Here is a 24,575-nt window from a genome sequence, read left to right on the forward strand (position 1 = left end):
TCCTGCTTCATCTGTTTGATTTTCTAAGCCTACAGCTAAGATTACAAGATAGGATGTTTAATATATTGAAGAGGGATGAGATGAAAGGTGAGAAATAAAGCCATTTGCTAATAGGACTTAAAAAAAATCTATCCACAAGCAAAGAGATGGTTCTTTTTTTTTTTTTTTAAAGATTTTATTTTGGGACGCTTGGGTGGCTCACTGGTTTGGTGCCTGCCTTTGGCCCAGGGCGTGATCCTGGAGACCCAGGATCGAGTCCCATGTTGGACTCCCTTCCTGGAGCCTGCCTCTCCCTCTGCCTGTGTCTCCGCCTCTCTCTCTCTTTCTCTAAATAAATAAATAAATAAATAAATAAATAAATAAATAAATAAAATATTTTTTAAAAAATAAAGATTTTATTTTAAAGTAACCTCTACACTCAGCATGAGACATAAGCTTACAATTTTGAGATCAAAAGTTGCATGCTCTACTGATTGAGCCAGCCAGGTGCCCCATGAGAAGCTTCTTAGGGACATGTTTTCCCCTGCTATCCGTAGGTGAAGTGTTCCTACAAAAGCTTTTGGAAGCTGAAATGCCAAAGTGAAGAAGCAATTGCCATTGATCTATATGGAAAATTTTGTGAGCATTCCCAGACCCCCCAAGTCACCTCTCTTAGGCTTTTTTAAAAAAGATTTTATTTATTCATGAGAGACACACAGAGAGGGGGGAGGGCAGAAGCAGGCTCCATGCAGGGATCCTGATGTGGGATTCGATCCTGTGTCTCCAGGATTACGCCCTGGGCCAAAGGCAGGCGCTAAACTGCTGAGCCACCCAAGGATCCCTCTTAGGCTTTTCTGATACCTTAAGACACATCTTGCTAATGGATACCACAAGATAAACCCGAGAGAAAGCACAGGTACTCACATAGTTCAAAGCTCTGGTGGCTTGATATCAAAATGCTGAGTGTGCCATTAGAAACGACAAATACCCACCATTTGCTTCGACGTGGATGGAACTGGAGGGTATTATGCTGAGTGAAATAAGTCAATCGGAGAAGGACAAACATATGGTCTCATTCATTTGGGGAATAAAAAATAGTGAAAGAGAATAAAAGGGAAAGGAGAAAAAATGAGTGGGAAATATCAGAGAGGGAGACAGAACATGAGAGACTCCTAACTCTGGGAAATGAGCAAGGGGTGGTAGAAAGGGAGGTGGGTGGGGGGTGGGGGTGACTGGGTGACGGGCACTGAGGGGGGCACTTGATGGGATGAGCACTGGGTGTTATTCTATATGTTGGCAAATTGAATACCAATAAAAAATAAATAAAAAAATGATGAGTGTAGTTCCTAGGGAAGGGGCTTGGGGGTGTGCCACTCTCACTGTTGGGGTGTGAGCTGCCTCTATAATGGCTCCCTGCAAAACCAATGCTGAATTTTCTTTTTGATTTTTCATAAAAGTGAAAATCCTCTTTGCCTTTCTTTCAGTTAGTGAAAACAGGTGCAAATGTGAATCTTGCGTAAAAGTGAAGTGGCATAGAGTGGGCCTCAGAAAAGCGAGGGTACCTGTATTCTCTTTTGGGCAGTATATTGACTCCCATCTGTTAGGGGCATTTAGAAACAAAGGTATTTTAAGTCATAAGGAGTTTTAAATATGAAATATAATGAAAGGCGTATTTTTTCAGTCTGCTATCATTATGAGCCTGAATAGCCATGAATTGGAAATTCACAGTGGCAGTTTGGTCTAAAAATTCCTCCCCCCTCTTTTATTAGCTATAAGCATTCAGATGAAAACAACCTAACTTGCAGTGGACCCCCTATGGAGATTTCTGGAGAAAATACAGAGAAGTTGAACATAACCTACACTTACTCTGTGAGATTTGAAGTAAGTATTCCCTGCCAGCATCTTGCTTTCATTCCAAATCAAGTATTTAAATACCATATGCTTCATTAATAGTAAAGCCTTCGTTTTCATAGTCAAAGTTGTATAACACAGCAAAGAGCCCAAGAAAGTAGTTAGGTTATTTATATTGAAACCCATGAGAGGACAGTTGTTTCAGGAATTCAGTATGAAATCTACCACATTTTAGGAACTGTGTTAGGTAATTTACTTTTCTTTTATTTCACCTAGAGGTTTGAAAGAAGTACCTGGGAAACCAGAGGGATGGTGCCTGGGGTTGGTGGGCTGGCAGGCTGCTTAAATAAAGGACAAATATGTTGTGGAAGAAACAGAGTGTAGTGAAAAAAGCATCATTTAAAAAAAAGATTTTATTTATTTATTTATTTGAGAGAAGGCGTGAGGGCAGGGACAGAGGGAGAGGGAGAGAGAATTTCAAGCAGACTCCATGCTGAGCACAGAGACCAATGTGGGGCTCGATCCCTCGACCCTGAGATTGTGACCTGAGCCAAAACCAAGAGTTGGATGCTTAACCATCTGGGCCACACAGGCGCCCTGCAAAGAGCATCTTTATTGGTTTCAGACTAACCTGTGGTTCAAACTGAGGCTTGGCCACTTACTAGCTGGGTAAGCTTAGGTAAGTCATCTGATCTCAGGTTCGATTTCTTTTCCTCCTGTCATTTCACACTCATTTTCAGAATGATGACCTTAGCATGACACAGAGCAGGTCCCCAGCATATAGCATTCGTTATTGTTCCTACATCTGTCATTTTTCTCTTGTAAGTAGCTGTTTTTACGTAGTGGTCTGGATTTTGGGTAGCTAGATAGATATACAGAGTGACTATTAGCATTCTGCGGAATAATCTATCAGCTCTCTGATGCCCATGTTTCCCAAAGGTTTTTCTGGAAATTCGTTGCTTTGTATTTAATTTATTTCTGCTTTGTATTTTAAAAATGTTATGTGAAAAAAGGATTCTATGATGCAGTTAATTTGGATAATGCTAAGTTAAACAATATGAAAACAATGGCATCCAGAGTACTCGTGATGTTAAAAGGCACTGTGAATTTTCCAAAGATGATTATAATACGTGGCATTTCTTTTTTTTTTTTTTTTTTTTTTTTTTTTTTTTTTTTTTAAATTTATTTATGATAGTCACACAGAGAGAAAGAGAGAGAGGCAGAGACACAGGCAGAGGGAGAAGCAGGCTCCCTGCACCAGGAGCCCGACGTGGGATTCGATCCCGGGTCTCCAGGATCGCGCCCTGGGCCAAAGGCAGGCGCCAAACCGCTGCGCCACCCAGGGATCCCAATACGTGGCATTTCATAGACCATGGCAGGACTCATGGGGTTATAGTGTTCTGTAGAATATACAAGGGAAACACTACACATGGTACCAAAAAATATGCAGCTATGTACAGATGAGATATTGCATCTATTGTTTTTACTCATGTGTATGTCATGGACATCTTTCCATGTCAATATATATAGAGTCACATCCTTTTTATTTTATTTATTGCATAGTACATTTATTTTTTAATTTTTTTAAAGATTTATTTTAAATTTATTTTAGAGAAGGGCATTGGGGAGGGGCAGAGGCAGAGGGAGAGAGAGTCTTAAGCAGACTCCATGCTGAACACAGAGCCCCACATGGGGCTCGATCTCATGACCCTAAGATCATGACCTGAGCTGAAATCAAGCTGCACTACCCCGATGCCCTGTACTCCATTTTATTCGTAATTGATTTAGTTAGTGCACTATCAATACGAACAACTCAAATATCTGATTTTTAATTATTATAAACAATGCTTTAATGAACATTCTTACTTTTTTCCTTGTGTGATTATCTCCTAAAGTTAACTTCCTAGCGGTAGGATTAGTTAGGTAAAAGAGTGTACATATTTTGATAACACATTGTCAAATTCTTGTCCAGACAAATTGCTCAGCCTGAGGATCTGCTGTTTCCTCACACACTCAGCAGTACTAAGTTTTTGTCAGTCTTTCAAAATCTTGCTTCAGAATTTTATTTTATTTTATTTTTTTAATTTATTTATTCATAAAGACACAGAGAGAGAATGAGAGGCAGAGACACAGGCAGAGGTAGAAGCAGGCTCCATGCAGAGAGCCCGACGTGGGACTCGATTCGGGGCCTGACGTGGGACTCGATCCAGGGTCTCCAGGATCACGCCCTGGGCTGCAGGCGGCACTAAACCGCTGCACCACCGGGGCTGCCCGCTTCAGAATTTTAATTCTGTGAGCATATCAAAAGAAGATTGATTCATACTAAACAAACTGCTATGGGACCAATGTATAAATCAGAATACCAATTTATTAATTTACATGAAGAACTATATATACATGCCTAGAGGACCACACCATTCATGTTAGCTGGTTAGCACATCTGCCTGTTATAATGATATGTGAGAAAGCAAATATGAATAGAATAGAATAAATGGAAAGTTTCTTGGTGAGCATAGGACCCCCAGAGCAAAGGGAAATGAGTATTAAAAGATGATATTCATGGCACTCTGGTGCTCTTCTTGCCTACGAACTATGGGTTAGGTTCTCTTATCCCCGGACAGTATTAGAGGTGCTTCACCAAAAGATTAACTTTGGGGACTTCCTTTTATAGGGAAAACCTAATTATGATTATATAGATCTATGCATTTCTCTTTTTAATTTTTTAAAGGACTATATCTCATATTTTTGATTCAGCTTTGATGATACTTGATTTTTGTATAAAGGGCTTATTTCTTAAAGCTTTAGATGTGCCTTCTTGAAACCAAACCCTAATCACATTATTTGGGATTAGATCTCAAATTTCTTTAAATATTTACAAATTTTGGGATCCCTGGGTGGTGCAGCGGTTTGGCGCCTGCCTTTGGCCCAGGGCGCGATCCGGGATACCCAGGATCGAATCCCACGTCGGGCTCCCGGTGCATGGAGCCTGCTTCTCCCTCTGCCTGTGTCTCTGCCTCTCTCTCTCTCTCTGTGTGACTATCATAAATAAATAAAAAAATTAAAAAAAAAGTTTAAAAAATTAAAAAAAAATAAATATTTACAAATTTTGCTCCGTTTGTGTCATTTCTATAGATGGCCTGACAACCATTACAACAGGATTTTTTCCTAATCTCATTCTTAAAGCCATTCCGGGTTGGGGATGCCTTGCTTTTGTCCCTGTGTATCACCTATGTGCTTATATCCATTTTATTTTTCTTTAAAGATTTTATTTATTTATTTGAGAGACACACACAGAGAGAGGCAGAGACACAGTCAGAGAGAGAAGCAGGCTCCATGCAGGGAGCCTGATGTGGGACTCCATCCCGGGACTCCAGGACTACGCCCTGGGCCAAAGGCAGACACCCAACCACTGAGCCATCCAGGGATCCCCATGGTTATATCCATTTTATAAATGAGGATACCAAAGCCCAGTGAGAGGAAGTAATTTTCTCAGGATCATAGCAGGCAGAAGGTGGAATTGATATTCAAACTCAGGTCTGTCTAGCCCCCAGACTCATAGCTTTTCTACTCCACCATTCTGGCTTTCTGTATTAAAGGTCTATTCTATTTCCTGTCTGCAGAGTTACTGTGAAGAAAACGAGAAACGTTTATGTTAGAGATGTGTGTGTGTGTGTGTACTTTAGATTGTCCAGCTAGAGATCAGGATTACCTGATCCTACATCCCGAGGTTTACCCAAAGTAGTATAGTCCAGTCAGCCCTCTGATCTCTGGATGAAATACGCAAGTGTAATCTGGGGGAAGAAAGTGAAATATACCCCAAAGAAAGGAAAATAACCCTTCTCCAGTGATTGAGAATATTATTGAGTCTAAGCTACTATCAGCAGTTGATCAAAAAACTGAAGCCCTTCTACATATTTATCACTTATTCATCAGGTGTTAAAAATTTAAATGTAGGAGGGCACCTGGCTGGCTCAGTCGGTAGAGTGACTCTTCATCTCAGGTTTGTGAGATCAAGCCCCACGTTGGGTGTGGAGCCTACTTAAAAAAAGTTAAATGTAGGAACTTTTATGTTTATAGTATAGTAAAAGCCAAGGGAGAGCACATCTAAATTGAGGTTCAGGTTCATACCAGGAGCCTACATGGTATAGTGCTAGTGGACTGTCTGCCTGTCAGGAAGCAACTGTGGCTGTTAAAAGTTGAAGTACAAGTTCAGATGTAGCTATGCCAAAAGGGAGGATTGGGGAAATTTCCTTATTTTGGTTAGGTCCCAACCCCTTGTATCTTAACAGGTCCATATCCTGGAAGCTCTTCCAGAAGAGGGAATTATTTCCCTCTCCCATGGAAGCTCCTTTAGGGTGCTTAGAAGGCCCTTAGCTTCAAGAAGTGGCACTGTGGAAAGAACCAGACATTCCTGAGTTTGAATTCTGGCTCTGACATGTACTCGCTGTGTGAACCTTGGACAGGGTACTTCTCACCTCTTTTTCCTAACCTGTAAAATGGGGATAAAATAATCGCCTCCTGTGATTACTATCAGAAATGTGTGAACTAACATAAAAGGTTTAGCATAGGGCCCAGCCCATAGTAGACACACAGTGTTTCCTATTCCTTCTGGTGGATACAGGAACATGTGATTTCTTTATTTATTTTTAAAGATTTTATTTATTTAATCATGAGAGAGAGACACACACACACACAGAGGCAGAGACAGGCAGAGGGAGAGGCAGGCTCCCTGCAGGGACCATGATGCGAGACTTGATCCCAGGACCCCAGGATCACACTCTGAGCTGAAGGCAGATGCTCAACTGCTGAGCCACCCAGGTGTCCTGGAACATGTGATTTATAAATGTCTCACACAACAGTAGCTCATGCGTGCATCTGAACACCAGAATGTTGCTGTTGTAGGTGGAGGAGGTCAGGAGGAGTGGTGATGTATATTTCTAGTGCTGTTCATTTTATTGTCTTGAGTTGAAAAATGCTTTTTTGACCCAGTGATAATGATAGATATCAACATTTCTCAAAGTGCATTCCCTGGAACACTAGTCAAATAAGTTTGGAAAATGCTACTTTCTACTACTTCCTTTTTTAAAAAAGATTTTATTTATTCATGAGAGACACGGGGGTGAGGGACGCAGAGGGAGAGTCAGGCTCCCCAAGGAGCAGGGAGCCCTATGCAGGACTTGATCCCAGGACCCCAGGATCATGACCTGGGCTGAAGGTTGATGCTTAACTGACTGAGTCAGTCAAGTGCCTTTCTACTACTTCCTTTCTTAGCTTCACAAAGCACATTAGTAAAATATTTAAAAGTCTCCTAATAAAGAAACCTTTTGACTGAGTCTAACTCGGCATTTTACAGCCACACTTGGCTCTGGAGTACTCTTCTGGAGTATAATTTATATTGCATTGTGGTTGCCACTTTGGATCTCCTAAGTGTATATGGTTGTTGCATCTTAGAGTAGCTCACAGAATCTTATTTAACCTATAAGATAGCTTGAGCTTTCAGTAGACAAATAAGAAGCAAAGCTTCATACATTGGTAACTGTAATAAAAAATAAACTGCATTACGGCTTATGAAGGATTTTTTCAACTATTCTGTCTTCATTTGTTGAATACCTTCAGTGGTAATGACTATTTGAAGTGGAAATTTAATTTGAAAACTACTATTTTTCACCCTCCAATTAAATAATCGATTCAGGTCAATGTTATCAATGGATGTTAAAATTGGAGGTGAACGGGGATGCCTGGGTGGCTCAGTGGTTGAACATCTGCCTTTGGCCCAGGGCCTGATCCTGGATTCCTGGGATTGAGTCCTGTATCAGGCTCCTTGCATGGAGCCTGCTTCTCCCTCTGCCTGTGTCTCTGCCTCTCTCTGTGTGTCTCTCATGAATAAATCAAATCTTTAAAAAAAATTGGAGGTGAACAGTTATTGGGAAAACTGGTTACTCTCACAGTGGCAAAGTAGCACTCCACAGATGACTTATTAATCACAAATGGAAAAGTATAAAAGTAAGTGAGTGGATAACGAAATACATGAACATGAGTTCATACCAGTATCTGTGACTGTAAGCCACTGCAGTGTTCGGGCTAGCCCTCTCCCCTTGCGCATTGGTAACTTTTCTTTTCTGACACTGAGAAACCTGGCCCCTATCATCTACAATATGTGGACTTATTTGTTCAACCTTAGCATACATGTAGTGTCAGAACTGATAACCTATACCCCTGTGAGGAACACACTTATTAACGAGAATGCTGCATTTGTATAGCACTTGTTTTGGTAAAGAAATACCTTAGGTTCTCTTATCTTGTACCAAGTCTTTGAAATGTGGCATATATTTTATACCTGCAGCTCATCTCACTTAAGACCAGCCACATTGTGAGTGCTGAATAACCACGTGTGATGAGGGGCTACCCTATTGGCAAAGATCTAGACCTTCACATTTCCTGGGAGTTTCCCCTTTGGCCCGTGCTTGCACATGTTTTCCCTCTTTTTGCTGTTTCTCCATCCCAGCACGGAAAATCCTACCAGGTCCTGCAACATGGATTGATTCCTGGCCCTGGGTTGGGTGAACGACACTGTCTCACCCTCGGGCAGACTGTGGAAGCCTCCCATGTACCTCGGGCACACAGAGTCATTCTCGGGGTCAGCAGGGGAGGAGAGGTGTGATCCTGACACAGGGACCAGGCCCCGGGGGACATGGATGGGAAGCTGAACTTCATGCACGTGTCAAGCCACTTATAGATGTTAGTGCCATGCAGGAGCTGGGGCTCCTCAGCCACCTTGGTTGTGACCTCCATCATTCTGGCCTTCCTCTATCACCTTAGACCTCCTTGTATCTCCCCTGCAGCCACCTGCAAGTTGCCATTTGGAAGCAGAGCCCATGGTCATCAGCTGAGATTGTGGGCCTGAGCCCCTGGTCAGGCAGCCACTAGCTGCAGAAAGGTCCAGAGGCAATATCATTTTTAGTTTAAGAAAGTCTGCCTTTTTGTTTTTTTACGCATTTTGTGCACTTTATGCTTTCAGAAAGTGATTCATTTTCCCAAATGGGTATAAAGTTTGGGGTTTGCATTTCAAATTTGTTCAGCAGTTATGGCAGGATGGGTCATAAAGATTAACATCTGAATGAAAAAAAACCCATCTGAATGAAGACCTTTTATTCATCCATTTATATGACAAATATTTATCGAGTGCCTATTATATGCCTGGCATGGGAATTTTTGTAAAGTACCTACTTTAACTTTGTTTCTCACAATAGTCCTCTGAAAGCAGGTACTATTTTAAATCTCCATTTTATAGAAAATAAAACTGAGACTCATAGGAGGAAAGTCATTTGCCCCATGTCACCAATGTAAAGGATTATAAACCAAGTTTTGTTTGACTAGAGAGTCCAGGCTCTTAATACTGCATCTGTAATACATGGTGTGACTTTAAAATGGGAAGGCATCATGGTGGGTGAATTGGCCAGGAAGGCTTTATAAGAGAGAGGCCTTGAGCTGGACTTCTTTTCTTTTTATTTTTAAAAATATTTTATTTATTTATTCATGAGAGACACAGAGAAAGAGGCAGAGACATGGGCAGAAGAAGAAGCAGTTTCCCTGCAGGGAGCCCGATTTGGAACTCCATCCCAGGATCCTGGGATAACGACCTGAGCTGAAGGTAGACACTCAACCACTGAGCCACCCAGGTGCCCCACTTACTGTTTTTGTACTACCAACCAAATATTTTTTTGTTTCACTCTAATCCCAGTATTTTTGGCCATGTATGTGAGTTGTATAAGCTTTATAGGTGGGCCATCCTGGGACCCTCGCCACATTTATAGCATTGTTTTCCCTCCCCCTCCAAAATACATTCTTGATTTGTAGGCAGCATGGGCCACTAACTGAATTGCGAAGCGGAAAATTTTGGTATTTTGGTGCTAGCTGGCCTCAGACTCATAATGTGACCTTGAGTAAGTTCATTTGCCTCTCTGGACTTCAGTTTCTCCATAATAAAATGAGAGTGTTGAAATGGATCAGTAGTTCTCAACCCTATCACATTGATGTCCTTATTTGTTTGTTTGTTTATTTATTTATTTATCTATTTAAAAATTTTATTTATTTGCCAGAGAGAGAGAGCGTATGTGTGTATGCAGGGGGAAGCTGGGGGGAAGCAGACTCTGTGCTGAGCTCGGAGCCCCACGTGGGTTCTTGATCCAATTCTGAGTTCCTGACCTGAGCTGAAACCAAGAGTCAGACATGCTCAACTGACTGAACTGCCCAGGCACCCCTGACGTCCTATTTTAATATCAAATGTTTTGGCAGTTTCCCTTTACTACTGTCAATTCGTATTTATAGGTACTGTATGAACCTGTCTATATGCATGGTTTTAATAAACATCAGTATAACACTCTAATTATAACAAAATAAAAGGAAAATAATTTCAAATAAAATAGCATGTAGTTCAGTGCATATTTCAGCCCATTTCTGGTGCCTGCGCCAATGTGTATGATCACTGCAAATGTGACAGCTGTGGATGTAGATGAATACAAGACTTGTACATTGGTAGCGCAAGTACCACATATTTCCAAATGATGGCATGATATCTTGAAATGTTGATCAATTTTGGTAAAGTTTCAATCCAGGGGTGCCTGTCTGGCTCAGTCGATAGAGCATGCTACTCTCGATCTTGGGGTTGTGAGTTCCATATTGGGGAGAGAGATTACCTGAAAAAATACTGTAAGAAAAGTTTCAAAGCAAACATAGCACCCTTTCCCTTCAATTTACATGGTAGTTGCATTCCACGAAAAAGTCAATGTATATTAAAAACGTGTAAAGAATACTTTATCTGTGCAATGGAATTAGAATCCAGGCATGGATAATAATCATCAGCAGTTTTTCACTCACACTACATTGGATGGTGCATTTTGGACGTTTTTCTTAATTCTTTGGGGGGCTGGTCTCTGAGGGCACTGCAGGAAGTCTGGCATCCTATGCTGCAAATTCCAGAAGCATCCCTGCACATTTTCATTATGCCCTCTAGGGGGTGCTGCTCCCCCAGTTGAAAACATCTGGACTAGAAGAAGCCTTAGCTAACTGCCCATTGGATTCTTGGAGGCCCTGCATGTTTGTTGAGTAAGATCCATGGTGAAATATTGTGTCAGGACTCGAGTCCTGTCTTTGTTTCTACCTCTGCTGCTTGTGCCTGTAATATAAACAACACTAAAGACTTGTTTACCTCATGGGATTTTATGAGAATTGTTATGTCTTATAAAAGATTTTGAAACTCTGGTGTGTAAAGAAGCAGAATAACTCAGGAGTTTTTGGTGGATTAAGAAGTAGGTTCCACCACTTAGTTATCTGTCTGCATTGATCAATTTGTTCTCAAAGGTGCCTTAGGATCTTTCAGTAGTTTCTTACTTTCTTAGGGAAGAGTAATATGTGTTATGGCCTGTTATTTCCAGCAGATGGCAATGTTTGGTGCAAAAACTGTTAGGTTTCACCACTGCAGATTTCTCTAGGCTTTCTTTGTATTTAAAATCCAAACTTCATGTTGCGTATTTGAAAGTATCTCTCCTTTCTGAAAGGCTTGATATGAGTTATCTTGCTTAAGGCAATAGATAGGCTGGTGAAGAAGATGCCTGTAATTCAGATGGTGAAGAAGATGCCTGTAATTCAGATTCATACAAATCAAGTCACATTTTACTATAGAAACTATATTATAATAGAATGGCTAGGATACATTCTTTTATGCAATGAGTATTTATCCCTTGATTTGTCTATAAATTCTGATTTCCTGATAGGCTTTACATAATAATTTATTTTGAAACAATTTCAGACTACAGAAAGATCGCCAGAACAATACAAAGAACCCCCATAGTCCCTTTAAATCAGATGCCCCAATTGTTACCGTTTAACTCATTTGCTGCTTTGTTCACCCTTCTCTGTGCGTCCATTAGTATTAGCCTTTTTCTGAATCTTTAGAGAGGTAGGTGTTCTATCATTCCTAAACACTCCAGTCTTTCCCCTAAAAAGATCACTTTCCGGGCAGCCTGGGTGGCTCAGGGGTTTAGCGCTGTCTTCAGCCCAGGGCGTGATCCTGGAGACCCAAGATCAGGCTCCCTGTGTGGAGCCTGCTTCTCCCTCTACCTGTGTCTCTGCCTCTCTCTCTCTCTGTGTCTTTCATGAATAAATAAAGTCTTAAAAAATAAAAAAATAAAAAGATCACTTTCCTATTAGCATAGCATATAACTAGCACATAACTCTCCAAATCATGCATTGGTATCACATTACCATCTGGTCCACATCCATCCATTCAAATGTCACTGGCTGGCCAACAATGTCACATTTTCCCTTTGTGGTTTGAGATACCATGCAGGATTATGTGTTGTTTAGTTCTGATCTCCAATCCAGACCAGTTCTTCCATCTTTCTCTGTCTTTCACATCCTTGAAATTTTTATAAAGACTTTACAATCTGCAGGATGACCATTAATCTGGGTCTGTCTGATGGTTCTTTATGACCAGGCTCAGGCCATACATTCATTCAGAGATTATACTGCAGAAGTGATACTGTACATTAGAAGGCACTTGATGTCAACATACCCCGTCACTGGTAATGTTAACTGCGATCACCTGGTCATCGGGTTTTAACTAAAATCCACTGTTGAATTAAAACCCAATGAAAATCTATCATTTAGATTATTATAAATTTTTATATTTTTAAGTAAGCTCCACACCCAACGTGTGGCTCAAACTCACAACCCTAAAATCAAGAGTTGCATGCATGGTCTACTGACTGAGCCAGCCAGGTGCCCCTTAGGGTTGTTTTTTTAAAGTTGTACACATTAAGGACACCTGGCTGGATGCAGCTCTTGATCTCAGGGTTTTGAGTTCAAGACCTGTGCTGGGCATGAAGCTTACTTATGAAAAAAAAAAAAAAAGAAAGAAAGAAAAAGAAAAGCAGTGCACATTGAGTTTCTCCATCCTCCAACTCTAAACTTCAGAAAAAAACACCTAAGTCATTTCAAATACTACTTGGTCTATTTGTACCAGCATTTTCCTTTTGCTAAGAGCATGTTATTGATTTGAGGGGTGATTACTCTGTATTAATGGTGTAAGTATTTACTGCGGATTACCAGTTAAGATTTTCATCTACTGGGGATATTTTATAAGAATGCTACTGATATGGGATGCCTGGGTGGCTCAGTGGTTGAGGACCTGCCTTCAGCCCCGGGCATGATCCTGGAGTCCCGGGATCTAGTCCCGCATCGGGCTCCCTGCATGGAGCCTGCTCCTCCCTCTGTGTCTCTGCCTCTCTCTCTCTCTCTCTCTCTCTCTCTCTCTCTCTCTCTCTCTCTCTCTGTGTCTTATGAATAAATAAATAAAATCTTAAGAAAAAAGCTACTGACAGTTTGAATTTGATCACACATCAGGAAAAACAGCCTGATTGTTTAATTGTATTTTTTTGTGGTTTATTCAGTATTGAAAATTACAAAAGTTGAAAACAAAGCATCTTTTATAAACTTATTGCTACTACATCTCAAAAGACTTAACATAAAAATGCAGAGTTGCCTGGCTGGCTCAGGCAGAAGAGCACGGGACTTAATCTCAGGGTTGTGAGTTCAAGACCCACATTGGGTGTAGAGATTACTTTAAATAGATGCTTTGTTTTATTTTTAAAATTTTCATTTATCTGAGAGGGTGAGTACGAGTAGGGGGAGGGGCAGGGGGAGAAAGAGGCTCCCCACTGAGCAGAGAGCCCAATGTGGGACTTGATGTGGGTTCGATCCCAGGATCCTAAGATCACAACCTGAGTTGGAGGCAGAAGCTTAACGGACTGAGTCCTCCAAGTGCCCATAAATAGTCTGTTTTTTTTTTTTTTTTTTTTTTTTTTTTAAAGAATGCTACTTCTGGTGAACAGCAGCAAGCTAAAATTTGTTTCTTCCTAGTCCCTTTCTGGAATGAAGAAGAATACCAGTTAATAAAAAGAAGATAAAAATGCCATGGTATATCTCATTATTCCATGAAGTTAGCAGTAAAGAAATGGAGAAAGTACATGCAGAATAACTTTCTGTCTGTTTTAGCATTATAACTAGCAAGAAGTCAGTGAAAGTTTGGTCATATAATTGTATATTTTTTGTTTTTTTAGGAAAACAAAAACATCAGGTGGGCATCTAGATGGGATTATATTTTGGAGTCCATGCCTCATACCAACATTCAGTGGTTTAGGTGAGTATTTTAGTTATATCTTTTATTTTTAATTTTATTTATTTATTTTTAGTAATCTCTACCCCTAACATGGAGCTTGAACTCACGACCCTGAGATCAAGTCATGTGCTCCCCTGACTGAGCCAGCCAGGCACCCCTAGGTAACATACTTTATGAAATGAAGAATATGTAGCTTGAGTGGGGGGATATATATAAATATATATATCTGTATATATAATACAGATTATATAAAATAAGAAAATAAAATAAATAAATAAATAAAAGATTGAGCAGGGGGAGGGGAAGGAGAGGGAATGTCAAGCAGACTCCCTGGTCAGTGTGGAGCCTGATGCAGGGCTCATTTCCAGGACCCTGAGATCATAACCTGGGCAGAAATCAAGAGTCAGATGCTTAGCTGACTGAGCCATTAGGCACCCCTGTACATATATATTTTTATTTAGTTTTTATTTTTATAAAAGATTCTATTTATTTATTCATGAGAGACATGCCAGGAGCCTGATGCGGGACTTGATCCCGGGTTCAGAAAGTCTGAGCGAAACCGAGAGGGGGCAAAGCAGTGAGCAGCTGGGGTACATGCAGGTTGGGATGCCTAAGAGTTGGAGAAGACAGCCAGGAGAAAGGGCAAGGGATTACAGATGAGAAACCAAAACTCGTCAAGGGGACATTCTGCCAGCAGGTCAGACGACAGAGAGGACTGTGTGGAGATAAGGTGTGCGAGTGAAAGGGGGCTCATTCGGCTGGCCTTCTTGCCCAGGGTCTGTTAGGGGGCTGGGCGCTCTGCTGGGCCCTGGGACAGTGAGAGAGGCCTGCAGGCTTCTGCTCCCACGAAGCTCACTATGTTCTCTGGTGGATTCAGAGTGAAAGTGTTGGATTCCTCAGGAATCTGGTCCAAACCAGAGTGAGACTTTTCAGCCTGAGACAGAGGGATGGACCAGCTGAGAAGGTGGTGATTGGGCATTACTGTGGCAAAGGGCTGAGCAAAGGGCTGAGGTCAGGGTGCTCGATGTGGGATGGAAGATGACTAGAAAAGTAAAACTGTAAGTGAGGAAAGGTGAGTATGGGCCTTCAAGATGATTTTTTTCTATTGCCATTGCGTTTAAAGTGAGAATAGCAGGGTGCCTGAGTAGTACAGTTGGTTAAGCCACAGACTCTTGATTTCAGCTCAGGTCATAATCTCGGAGTCGAAGGATTGAGCCCCTTATTGGACTTCATGCTCAGCGGGGAGTCTGCTTGAGATTCTCTCTCCCTTTCCCTCTGCCTCTCTCCCACCCTCACCTGCACTCTCTTTCTCTAAACAAAGAAATCTTTTAAAAAAGTGAGAACAGCATCTCCCACTCCTATTTTTCTAGATTTGTTCCTTCTCTTCCTGCTCTCCCTCCTCCTTCTCATCTTCATTATTATGGTCATATTGTAGCTTTTCCACAGAGTCTTTTGTTTGGGCAACTGTGAAGGTCCAATTTTGTTACACCCCCAGAAGTCTCTTCAGATAAAATTTATGTAAATGGTTTCTCCAAAGGGACTGTGAAAGCAGAGGGCCTCCAGATACATTGTGGGGACTAATGTCTCGTAGTATTGATATTTATAGTGTAATGAAGAACATGCTTTAGTTTCTGTCGCGAGCTAATTTACTTACATTTAACAGACATTTTAGACATCAATCATCTTTTTAAAAATTTTTAATTGAAGTACAGTTGACGTACAGTATTATTAGTTTCGGATGTACCGCATATTGATTTGACAGTCCTATACTTTACAAAATGCTTACCGTGATGGGTGTAGTTGCCATCTGTCACCATACGCAGTTATTACAATATTATTGACTATATTCCCTGTACTGTACCTTTTATCCCCAGGGCTTGCTTATTTACTTATTTATTTTATTTTATTTTATTTTTTTAAATTTTTTAAATTTATTTATGATAGTCACACACAGAGAGAAAGAGAGGCAGAGACACAGGCAGAGGGAGAAGCAGGCTCCATGCACTGGGAGCCCGACGTGGGATTCGATCCCAGGTCTCCAGGATCGCGCCCTGGGCCAAAGGCAGGCGCCAAACCGCTGCGCCACCCAGGGATACCTTATTTACTTATTTATATCAAAAAGTATAGTTGACACACAATGTTACACTAGTGTCAGGTGTACAACATGGTAATTGGACAAGTTTATAGGTTATGCTGTGCTTTGTTCAAGTGTAGCTGCCATCTGACTCCATTGAGCCCTATTACAGCACCATTGACTATATTCCCTATGCCGTACCTTTCAACCCCATGACTTATTCATGCCATTAACTGGGAACCTGCACCTCCCGCTCTCCTTCACCCATTTTGCCCATCCCTCTAGCCCCCTTCCCCTATGGTAACCACCAGTGACCTGTTTATTTTGTAACTGGAAGTGTGTACCTGCTTCACCTATTTTGGCCTTCCCCACCACCATCTCTACCTTGGCCATTGTAAACCTCAATCATCTTATTGGCACCTTTCTAAAAACAATGCTGGTCTTTTCAGAGATTCCGGTGAAACCTTGTTGATGTGTCTGGGTTTGGCTGGGTGGTGGGATGGCAGAGGCACTGGTTTTGATTTGGGGATAATTTTTAAGTTTTAGTTTTAGATTTATTTATTTATTTATTTTTAAAGGTTTTATTTATTTATTTGATAGACACTGAGCATGCTCGAGTTGGAGGAGGGGTAGAGGGAGAGGGAGAAGCAGATTCCCGGCTGAGTAGGGAGACAGATGTGGGGCTCGATCCCAGGACCCCAGGATCATCACCCAAGCTGAAGGCAGACACCTAACTGACTGAGCCATCCAAGTGCCCCCAAATTTTAGTTTTAGAAATAGTAAGAGCTGGTACGTAAGTTGTCCATAGGATCATTACCCTGAGCTCATAGAATGATAAAGAGAGTACAACCTTGGTCTGTCAGCTAAGAAGTTAGCCATTATTTCAACCTTGATTCCTGAATTTTCATTCTCAGTTCCATACTCTGGAACTGAGTTTCTGTTATTGTTCTTATACACTTCTCACTTCTTTTTGCGAATGTACTCTTAAAAATAATTCTAAAATCCCCTTAAGAATAATAGTGTTGCTTCTACTGCTTTATTTGTAATACACTTTTGTGGTAGAGCTTTACGTTCATTTAATATATTGATATATTCAGCACTTGATTTTAAGTTTAACCTTGGAAAACTGATCGAGATAATGATAATTTGAATGTCTTTCTTTTATATGTACACACATTTTCTTTGTCCTGTTCAGGAAAGGAACTTGAGATTTAACTTCTGTCTCTCTTTTTCTTCCTTAAATTTTCCAGTATTATGAATTCCTTTGTTATCATTCTCTTCTTATCTGGGATGGTGGCTATGATTCTATTAAGGACTCTCCACAGAGACATTATCAGATACAATCAGATAAATCCTGTAAGTAAAAATGCACATATTTGATTCAGCACATATTTAAATGCCTACTCTGCCCAGTTGTCAATATAATATATATTGACTATATATAAGATTTTATTTATTTATTCACGAGAGACAGAGAGAGAGAGAGGCAGAGACACAGGCAGAGGGAGAAGCAGGCTCCATGCAAGGATCCCGACGTGGGACTCAATCCCGGGTCTCCAGGATCAGGCCCTGGGGTGAAGGCGGCGCTAAACTGCTGAGCCATCCGGGCTGCCAATATTATATTTTTACTTAGAGTAATACCTTGAATACAGCACGTTTTCAATGTCTAGTCACTTTGCCTCTTATACCAAATCAGAAATTATGGAGTTGTATAGATCCTTAAAAAGTACAAGTAAGGTTATTAGAGAAGTATTTGTGTTTTTTTAAATTTTATTTATTTGAGAGAGAGAGAGAGCATGAACAAGGGGAGGGGCAGAGGGAGAGAGGGGGGAAAAAGACTCCCCACTGAGCAGGGAGATGGATACAGGGCTTGATCCTAGGACCCCGGGATCATCACCTGAGCCAAAGGCAGTTGCTTAACTGACTGAACCGCCCTAGAGAAGTATTTGTTATCAACTCTGGTTCTATTCCTTTTTATGTGTTTCTGAACTTCCAAAATATTATTATTTAAGGTTTTCATTAATTTGGAGCATGAGATAAATGTACTAAACATTGCAAAATACTGTCCTTTAGGTTAAATTTATTTTATCTCATTTATACTGTTTTGACTTATAATCATTTGCGTATTGGTGAATTTTAGATCTCTGTAAAATTGGTTGAATTCCTTCTGTATGTTAAATCATTTTGCTTTCTTCATGAAATTAAGCCAGGTATGTGCCCTATATGATGAACACATTCCCCCTAGTGCAAACCATAGAGCTAGGGAGCAATTTATCTATGGCAGGATCACTTACCTTCCAGAGTATCCAAAGTGAGCTATTGGTTTCCAGTTAGTCTGTCTTTAGAGGAAAATTAATTTTCATCTAATTTTCAGAGTTTTGGTAACTTTCTGTAATAGTGTGTGTTTACACACATACATGTGTTATACACATGTCTTTCTCATATGCAGGAAGACATCCAGGAGGACTTTGGTTGGAAGCTGGTTCATGGAGATGTATTCAGACCTCCAAAGAGAAGAATGTTGCTGTCGGTTTTCCTGGGCCAAGGAACACAAATTTTGATCATGACATTTGTTACCTTATGTGAGTAGGCTAAGATCAATAGGTATTGTCTTAAACATTCTTAGTCAACTGCTGGCATATGTCCAATTTTGATCCATGTGTGCAAAATGACTTTGAGAATACCTAAAGTTTAAGAAAATGTGTGTTTTATAGTACTTATATTTTCATTTTCTCAAATTAAGGATACAAGTCTAAATGTATTCCTATGTCAAGGACCTTTCAGGGCTTCTTCAGTTCTGAATAATTTATTGTAATGTCCAATACACATATACCTTGCCTTGTAAAACAGATGCTTTCTTGAAAATCAGCATGAGGGTAGAAGCATATTTTTTATGTGGACTAAGGGAATTCATAATTAACGACTAGCATTTTGAAATATGGTAAGCCTAGGTGCTGGTCTTTAAATGTCTACACAGAATGGCCTCTTTAGTAGTCTTAGAACAGCTGATGAACCCTGGCTGCCTTCATTTATAAGGTAAAAATGGAGCTTGTCAGTTTTTGATAGCCAGAGTGGTGATTTTCATAAACAAAGCTGCTGTAAAAAATATGGCTTATTAGGTGTTTCACATGTCAGTGATAGTTTAAAAATTTAGCTCTTGAGGTTACATTTTCCTAAGGTGGAGTCTTGCTTTGATTCTTTTTTTTTTTAATTCCTCACTTCGAATAAGAGGAAGTGGAAGGAAATTTTGGTGTGAAATATGGTTTGCTGTTTAGGGAGTGATAGTGGAGTAGAGAAGAGTGAGTGAGTTTGTTTAATTTGTATTTAAACAGCGAGATTAAAGACTGGACCCAAAGTCTTGGGAACAGACTTCATTTGCCTGCTATTGAAAATCACACCTTTTTTGTTAAGAAAAAAATTGTTGTTAGCTAAGTAGATAACATTCATTCACAGGGTTACTGAAATACTCATACCACAGAAATTCCTTGTGTACTGTTACACATAATGTGTTTAATAAAGTGGACCTTTAATTTATTATAAGGTCTTGTGTGCTTCTGAGGCTGTTATTGTCACTGCTTTGATATTTCTTTTCTGTACCTTTAGTTCTGGCCTGCCTCGGCTTTCTTTCCCCCGCCAATCGGGGTGCCCTAATGACCTGTGCTGTTGTGTTATGGATCCTCCTGGGAACTCCTGCTGGATATGTGTCCGCTAGAATGTATAAGAGTAAGCACTGCAACTGTTATCATTCCAGTTAGTTGGTGTGTTAAATGTAGAAATTAAGAGGCCATAAAGGAAAACATTTAAAAATTGCATGGAGCATTTTAGTTTATTTATTTATTTTTAAAGATTTTATTTATTTCTTCATGAGAGACATAGTGAGAGAGGCAGAGACACAGGCAAAGGAAGAAGCAGGCTCCTCGCAGGGAGCCCAATTGGGAACTCGATCTCAGGACCCTGGGATCATGCCCTGAATGGAAGGCAGATGCTCGACCACTGAGCCCCACCCTGCATGGGGCATTTTAGCCAGTCTCTCAAAATATCATTGTGTCCTAGGTATAAAGTAGTTGTACAGTGAGCTGCATAAATTGCTATAATAACTATTTCTTTTACTTCCCCAGCCCTTAAAGGTGTTAACTGGAAGACAAATTTTTTGTTGACAGCACTATTGTGTCCTGGGTTAGTATTGCTTCTTCTTTTTTCTCTACACAATTAGGCTTTTAGACTCCATCTTGGAAAAATCACTGTATATGATAATAATGAGTAGAAAGGAGATGGGTAACCACTGTGTTTTCTGTAGTGCCAGCATTCTCTCCCTTTGTGGTATCTGCATTCCTTTCATTTATTTGTACATCATAGCCTCCGGTACAAAGAGATGGCCATGGTGCTGCTGTATTTAATTTTGATCTTTGGTTTGGAAGCAGATTTCATAAATGCACATCTTAGTTATACAGCTCACATTATATATTATGTTAGAATGGCAATTTTTTTTAAAGATTTTATTTATTTATTCATGAGACACACACACACACACACACAGAGGCACAGACACAGGCAGAAGGAGAAGCAGGCTCCATTTCATGCAGGGAGCCTGATGTGGGACTCCATTCCGGGTCTCCAGGATCACACCCTGGGCTGAAGGCGGTGCTAAACTGCTGAGCCACCCAGGCTGCCCAGAATGGCAATTTCTGCACTCCCTTGTGTTATTCCCCCTTGTCACTGGCTTCTGTGATCATTTCTTCCCATTCCCCTAGTTCCTGCAGTGTCATCAGTGACTGCAGTTCCCAGGTAGAGTCACTGTCCAATTAATTGGGAGTGGGTGGTGCTGCCAGTAGCTCAGTGTGGCCCCTGATTATAGAGATGTGGGACCAGTGGTCACATCAGGGAGCAAGTGTCCGAGGTCACATGGGAAGTCAATGACAGACCCCAGGCTATAGATAAATGAATGTCCCCTCTGCATCCCCTCCAGGGCTCTTCCCACAGAACCTCACTGATGAAATGCCGACTCAGTTTGGGAGTTTCATCTCCTTAGTCAGCCTGGGCTACCATAACAAAATACCATGGACTGGAGTTGGGGTGGGGTTCAAGCAATAGAAATTTGATTGCTCACAGTTCTGGAGGCAGGGATGTAGGAGATCAGGGCACCAACAGGGTCTGGTCCTGGTGAGAGCTCTCTTCCTGGCTTGCCGATGATGACTGCCTTCTTACTGTTTCCCCACATGGCAGGCAGAGATGGTGAACTCTCATGTTTCTTCTCATAAAGGCATCGATCTCATCATGAAGGCCCTACTCTCATGACTCATCTAAGCTTAATCACCTCCCAAAGGCTTGCCTCCAAATCCCATTACATTGTGAATTGGGGCTTCAACATATGAACTGGGTGGGGTGGGGGGGACATAATGTAGCCCATAGAATGTTTCATTTCCAATATTCTTTCCTTGATATGTTATGAAGGACAGGTTTTTTTTTAAGGAAAAATTAGTGGATTATATCTTATTTGTCACGTGGTACTTTAATTCCTATTTGTTATGAAATTCCCATGTCTGTGATGCTAGGAGTATGTCACAATAACTGGAAGAGGTCTTATAATGAAAGTTAGACATAGTAAATTCAGTTATATTATATTCTGATTAGTGAAAAAGTGAAAGAAAATGCTTTAATAATGTTCTGTGACTGAGTATCATGCGATAAATCATGCAGTGCAGTGATGGGTTCTGTAGATCCATAATCATTCATCTCCACGTGGTTGGGTTCCCTCAAAACTCCAGGGAAAAAGATATGACATTGAAAGGATTGAACATTACAAGTTTGCACATTAAACAGAGAAACCTCAGAATTTTTTACATATTTAAACTAAGGACACCTTGAATAGAGCCATCTGCTTTTCCTATAACTCTTTTCAAGGGAACTAGAATGGGTGGTCTTTTCTGAGGTGAATGCTTTATTACATTTATGTACAAAAGTGATGTCCTTGACAATACTTTGGATATTTGTTGCTTCAAGTTCAAGACTCAGATGAATTCAAAACTGAATAAATTAGGCACAAAGTGCCATTGTGCAAAAGTCATTATACTGGATTGTAATACAAGGGATATTAAATCAAGAGCCAATCAATAAGCCATTCACTATTCTTTGTATTATTTTGTTACTCATTCAACATACTTATTATGTTTTTGTTTTGTTTTTACTAAATTTAAGGCATTATGCTAGGCACTATAGAGGAAAGAAACACAAATTGCCCCTGAAACTCTGCCTTCATGGCTTAAGATGAATAATGACCATTTTTCATCACACAGATGTTCTATCTTATTGTAAAAAGAAGTCATATCATTGAAATAGATGTAAAAGACTTAGAATATGCCATATCACTAAGCTTGATTAGTCAAATTAAATAATTATTGTCTGAAAGGCATTAGCATTTGCAATGCACCAATAGCTGCTTTCATCATGTTTTCTATGGGATCAATTCTGAAGAATGTTTTACACAGAAAAATTTAAAAATTTGAGAAATCCATAATAACACAGCTCAGGTTTACATGGATTGTGAAATGATGCAGTGTCAAGCCACAGCTTTGTAAAAGTAAAAACAATTTTGAATTTGAAAAGCAACTGGTAATGGTGGTTGTGTCCTGGGTGGGTTTTTGGGTGTCTGGGGGACAGTAGTGTGAAGGAGAATATTTATATTAGACTTGTCATTCTTTTTTTAAGCTTTTGCATCCTATACCATATGCACATGTTAACTTTTTATTTTTATCACTATTATTATTATTATTATCATTTTTAAGTAGTCTCTACACCCTAAGATCAAGACTTGAGTTGAATCAAGAGTCAGATGCTTAACTGACTGTGCCACCCAAGCACCCCACATATTTTTATTTTTTTTAAAATTTTAAATTTTTAAATTTTTCTTTTTTTTGTATATTTTTTTATTGGAGTTCGATTTGCCAACATGGAACACCCAGTGCTCATCCCACCTATTTTTAAATAATTTCATTATAAATAACAGTAACAACAACTTATAACTATAAAAGTGGAGAGGTAGTGATAGAAGATACTAGCACAAGCTTTAGCATCACACACATATACACGCACATACGCACACACATACATGTGCATGTGTGTGCCTGCATGCACCTATGCTCTGCACTCTGTACACACACAGCAGTTCATTTCCCAGTGCTGCCTCCTTGTAGTTACCAGGTCTTGATCATGTCGTGAAAAATACTGCAATGAACATAGGGGTACAGGCATCTCTTTGAGATCTTTGCCTTCTATTGTGTTCAATAGATATTTTCTACTGCACCATTTTTATTCCTATGACATTTCTTCTATTTTTTTGAATTATTTTCTTAGTGGTTCCCTCACAGATTACAATTAATGTCTCAATTTATGCCAATCTGGTTTGGGTTAATACCAATTTACTTTCAAGTTTATATGAAAAGTTTGCTTCTATATAGCTCCTTTCCCTCCTCCCTTCTTTTTGCTGTTATTGCCATACAGATTACATCTTAATACTTTGTATGCTTGTCAACACAGATTTATAATGATTGCATTATGCAGTTGTCCTTTAAAGGCAAAAAAAGAGCTTCAAAAATATTTACTGATTATGGGATGTTGGGCAAGTGATTTTACCTCTCTCATCTTGGCTTTCCTCATCTGTACTATGCAAATCATGGTATTAGCTACTTCAAGGTTGCTGTGAGGATTAAATGGGATAATGTGTGTAATGGATTGGAAATGGTGCCTAGCATTAGTGCTAGGTATAAATGGTAGCTGTGGTTATTAGCTACTCTTCACTTCTGCTGTCATGCCTTTGCTCATGCTGTTCCATCTTTTTGTAATCACTTCTTTGCAATCCTCCAATGCCAAATTTCTATTCTTTTTTATGTCCCAGCTCAAATGCCATCACTTCCATGTTCTGGAATGTACAGCGTCTATTATCATTACTATAACACTTATCACAGTGTTCTTTAGATTGGGGTTATTTGTGATATACTTTATCTAATTGTGCATTCTAAAACTCACGAGGGTGAGTACTATGCCTTATTCTTCTATATCTTTCACAGTGTGTAACCATGTGCCTTATATAGAGGATAAGTGCCTTATATGGAATAAGTGCTCAGTAAATATCTACTGTATGACTGAATCAAGTGAATAATTTAAAAATGCAGAACAGATTCAATTTCCTAGTTCTGTTAGTAGAACTGAATGCTATTTTAAAGCAATAAGGCAGGCATGATACAAAGGACATATTTCCTTGAAGTGGCTTAGGGGCTCTCTTAGGTAGATGGGAGAGAGAATCACAAGGTACTGACATTTCTATTTCTTAGAATGTGGTAGATTGACTCATAGTATATATGCAAGTAGCTCATACACTGCCATAACTGTGCAGTGTAAAAATTTCTTTAGATTTAAAAGTAGAAGCATTTAGGCTAAGGGACACGTATGCTCCCTAAAAGAAATTAAAGAAAGGAAGATAAACCATATACTTTTTTT

General features: G+C 39.9%; 1 protein-coding gene across 1 annotated transcript in view; it reads left to right on the forward strand.

Annotated features, from left to right (window-relative positions):
* The window catches only part of LOC611979 (transmembrane 9 superfamily member 2-like), a 76,771-nt gene that overhangs the window by 27,078 nt on the left and 25,118 nt on the right, over nucleotides 1-24,575 (forward strand). Inside the window, exons 7-12 of the mRNA XM_038586617.1 lie at nucleotides 1,749-1,860; nucleotides 13,950-14,029; nucleotides 17,333-17,438; nucleotides 18,532-18,664; nucleotides 19,686-19,805; nucleotides 20,201-20,258. Of these exons, the coding sequence (XP_038442545.1) occupies nucleotides 1,749-1,860; nucleotides 13,950-14,029; nucleotides 17,333-17,438; nucleotides 18,532-18,664; nucleotides 19,686-19,805; nucleotides 20,201-20,258 (609 nt within the window). The remainder of the gene's footprint in view (nucleotides 1-1,748; nucleotides 1,861-13,949; nucleotides 14,030-17,332; nucleotides 17,439-18,531; nucleotides 18,665-19,685; nucleotides 19,806-20,200; nucleotides 20,259-24,575) is intronic.

The sequence above is a fragment of the Canis lupus genome, chromosome X, assembly GCF_011100685.1.
Source record: "Canis lupus familiaris isolate Mischka breed German Shepherd chromosome X, alternate assembly UU_Cfam_GSD_1.0, whole genome shotgun sequence".
Taxonomy (NCBI): Eukaryota; Metazoa; Chordata; class Mammalia; order Carnivora; family Canidae; genus Canis; species Canis lupus.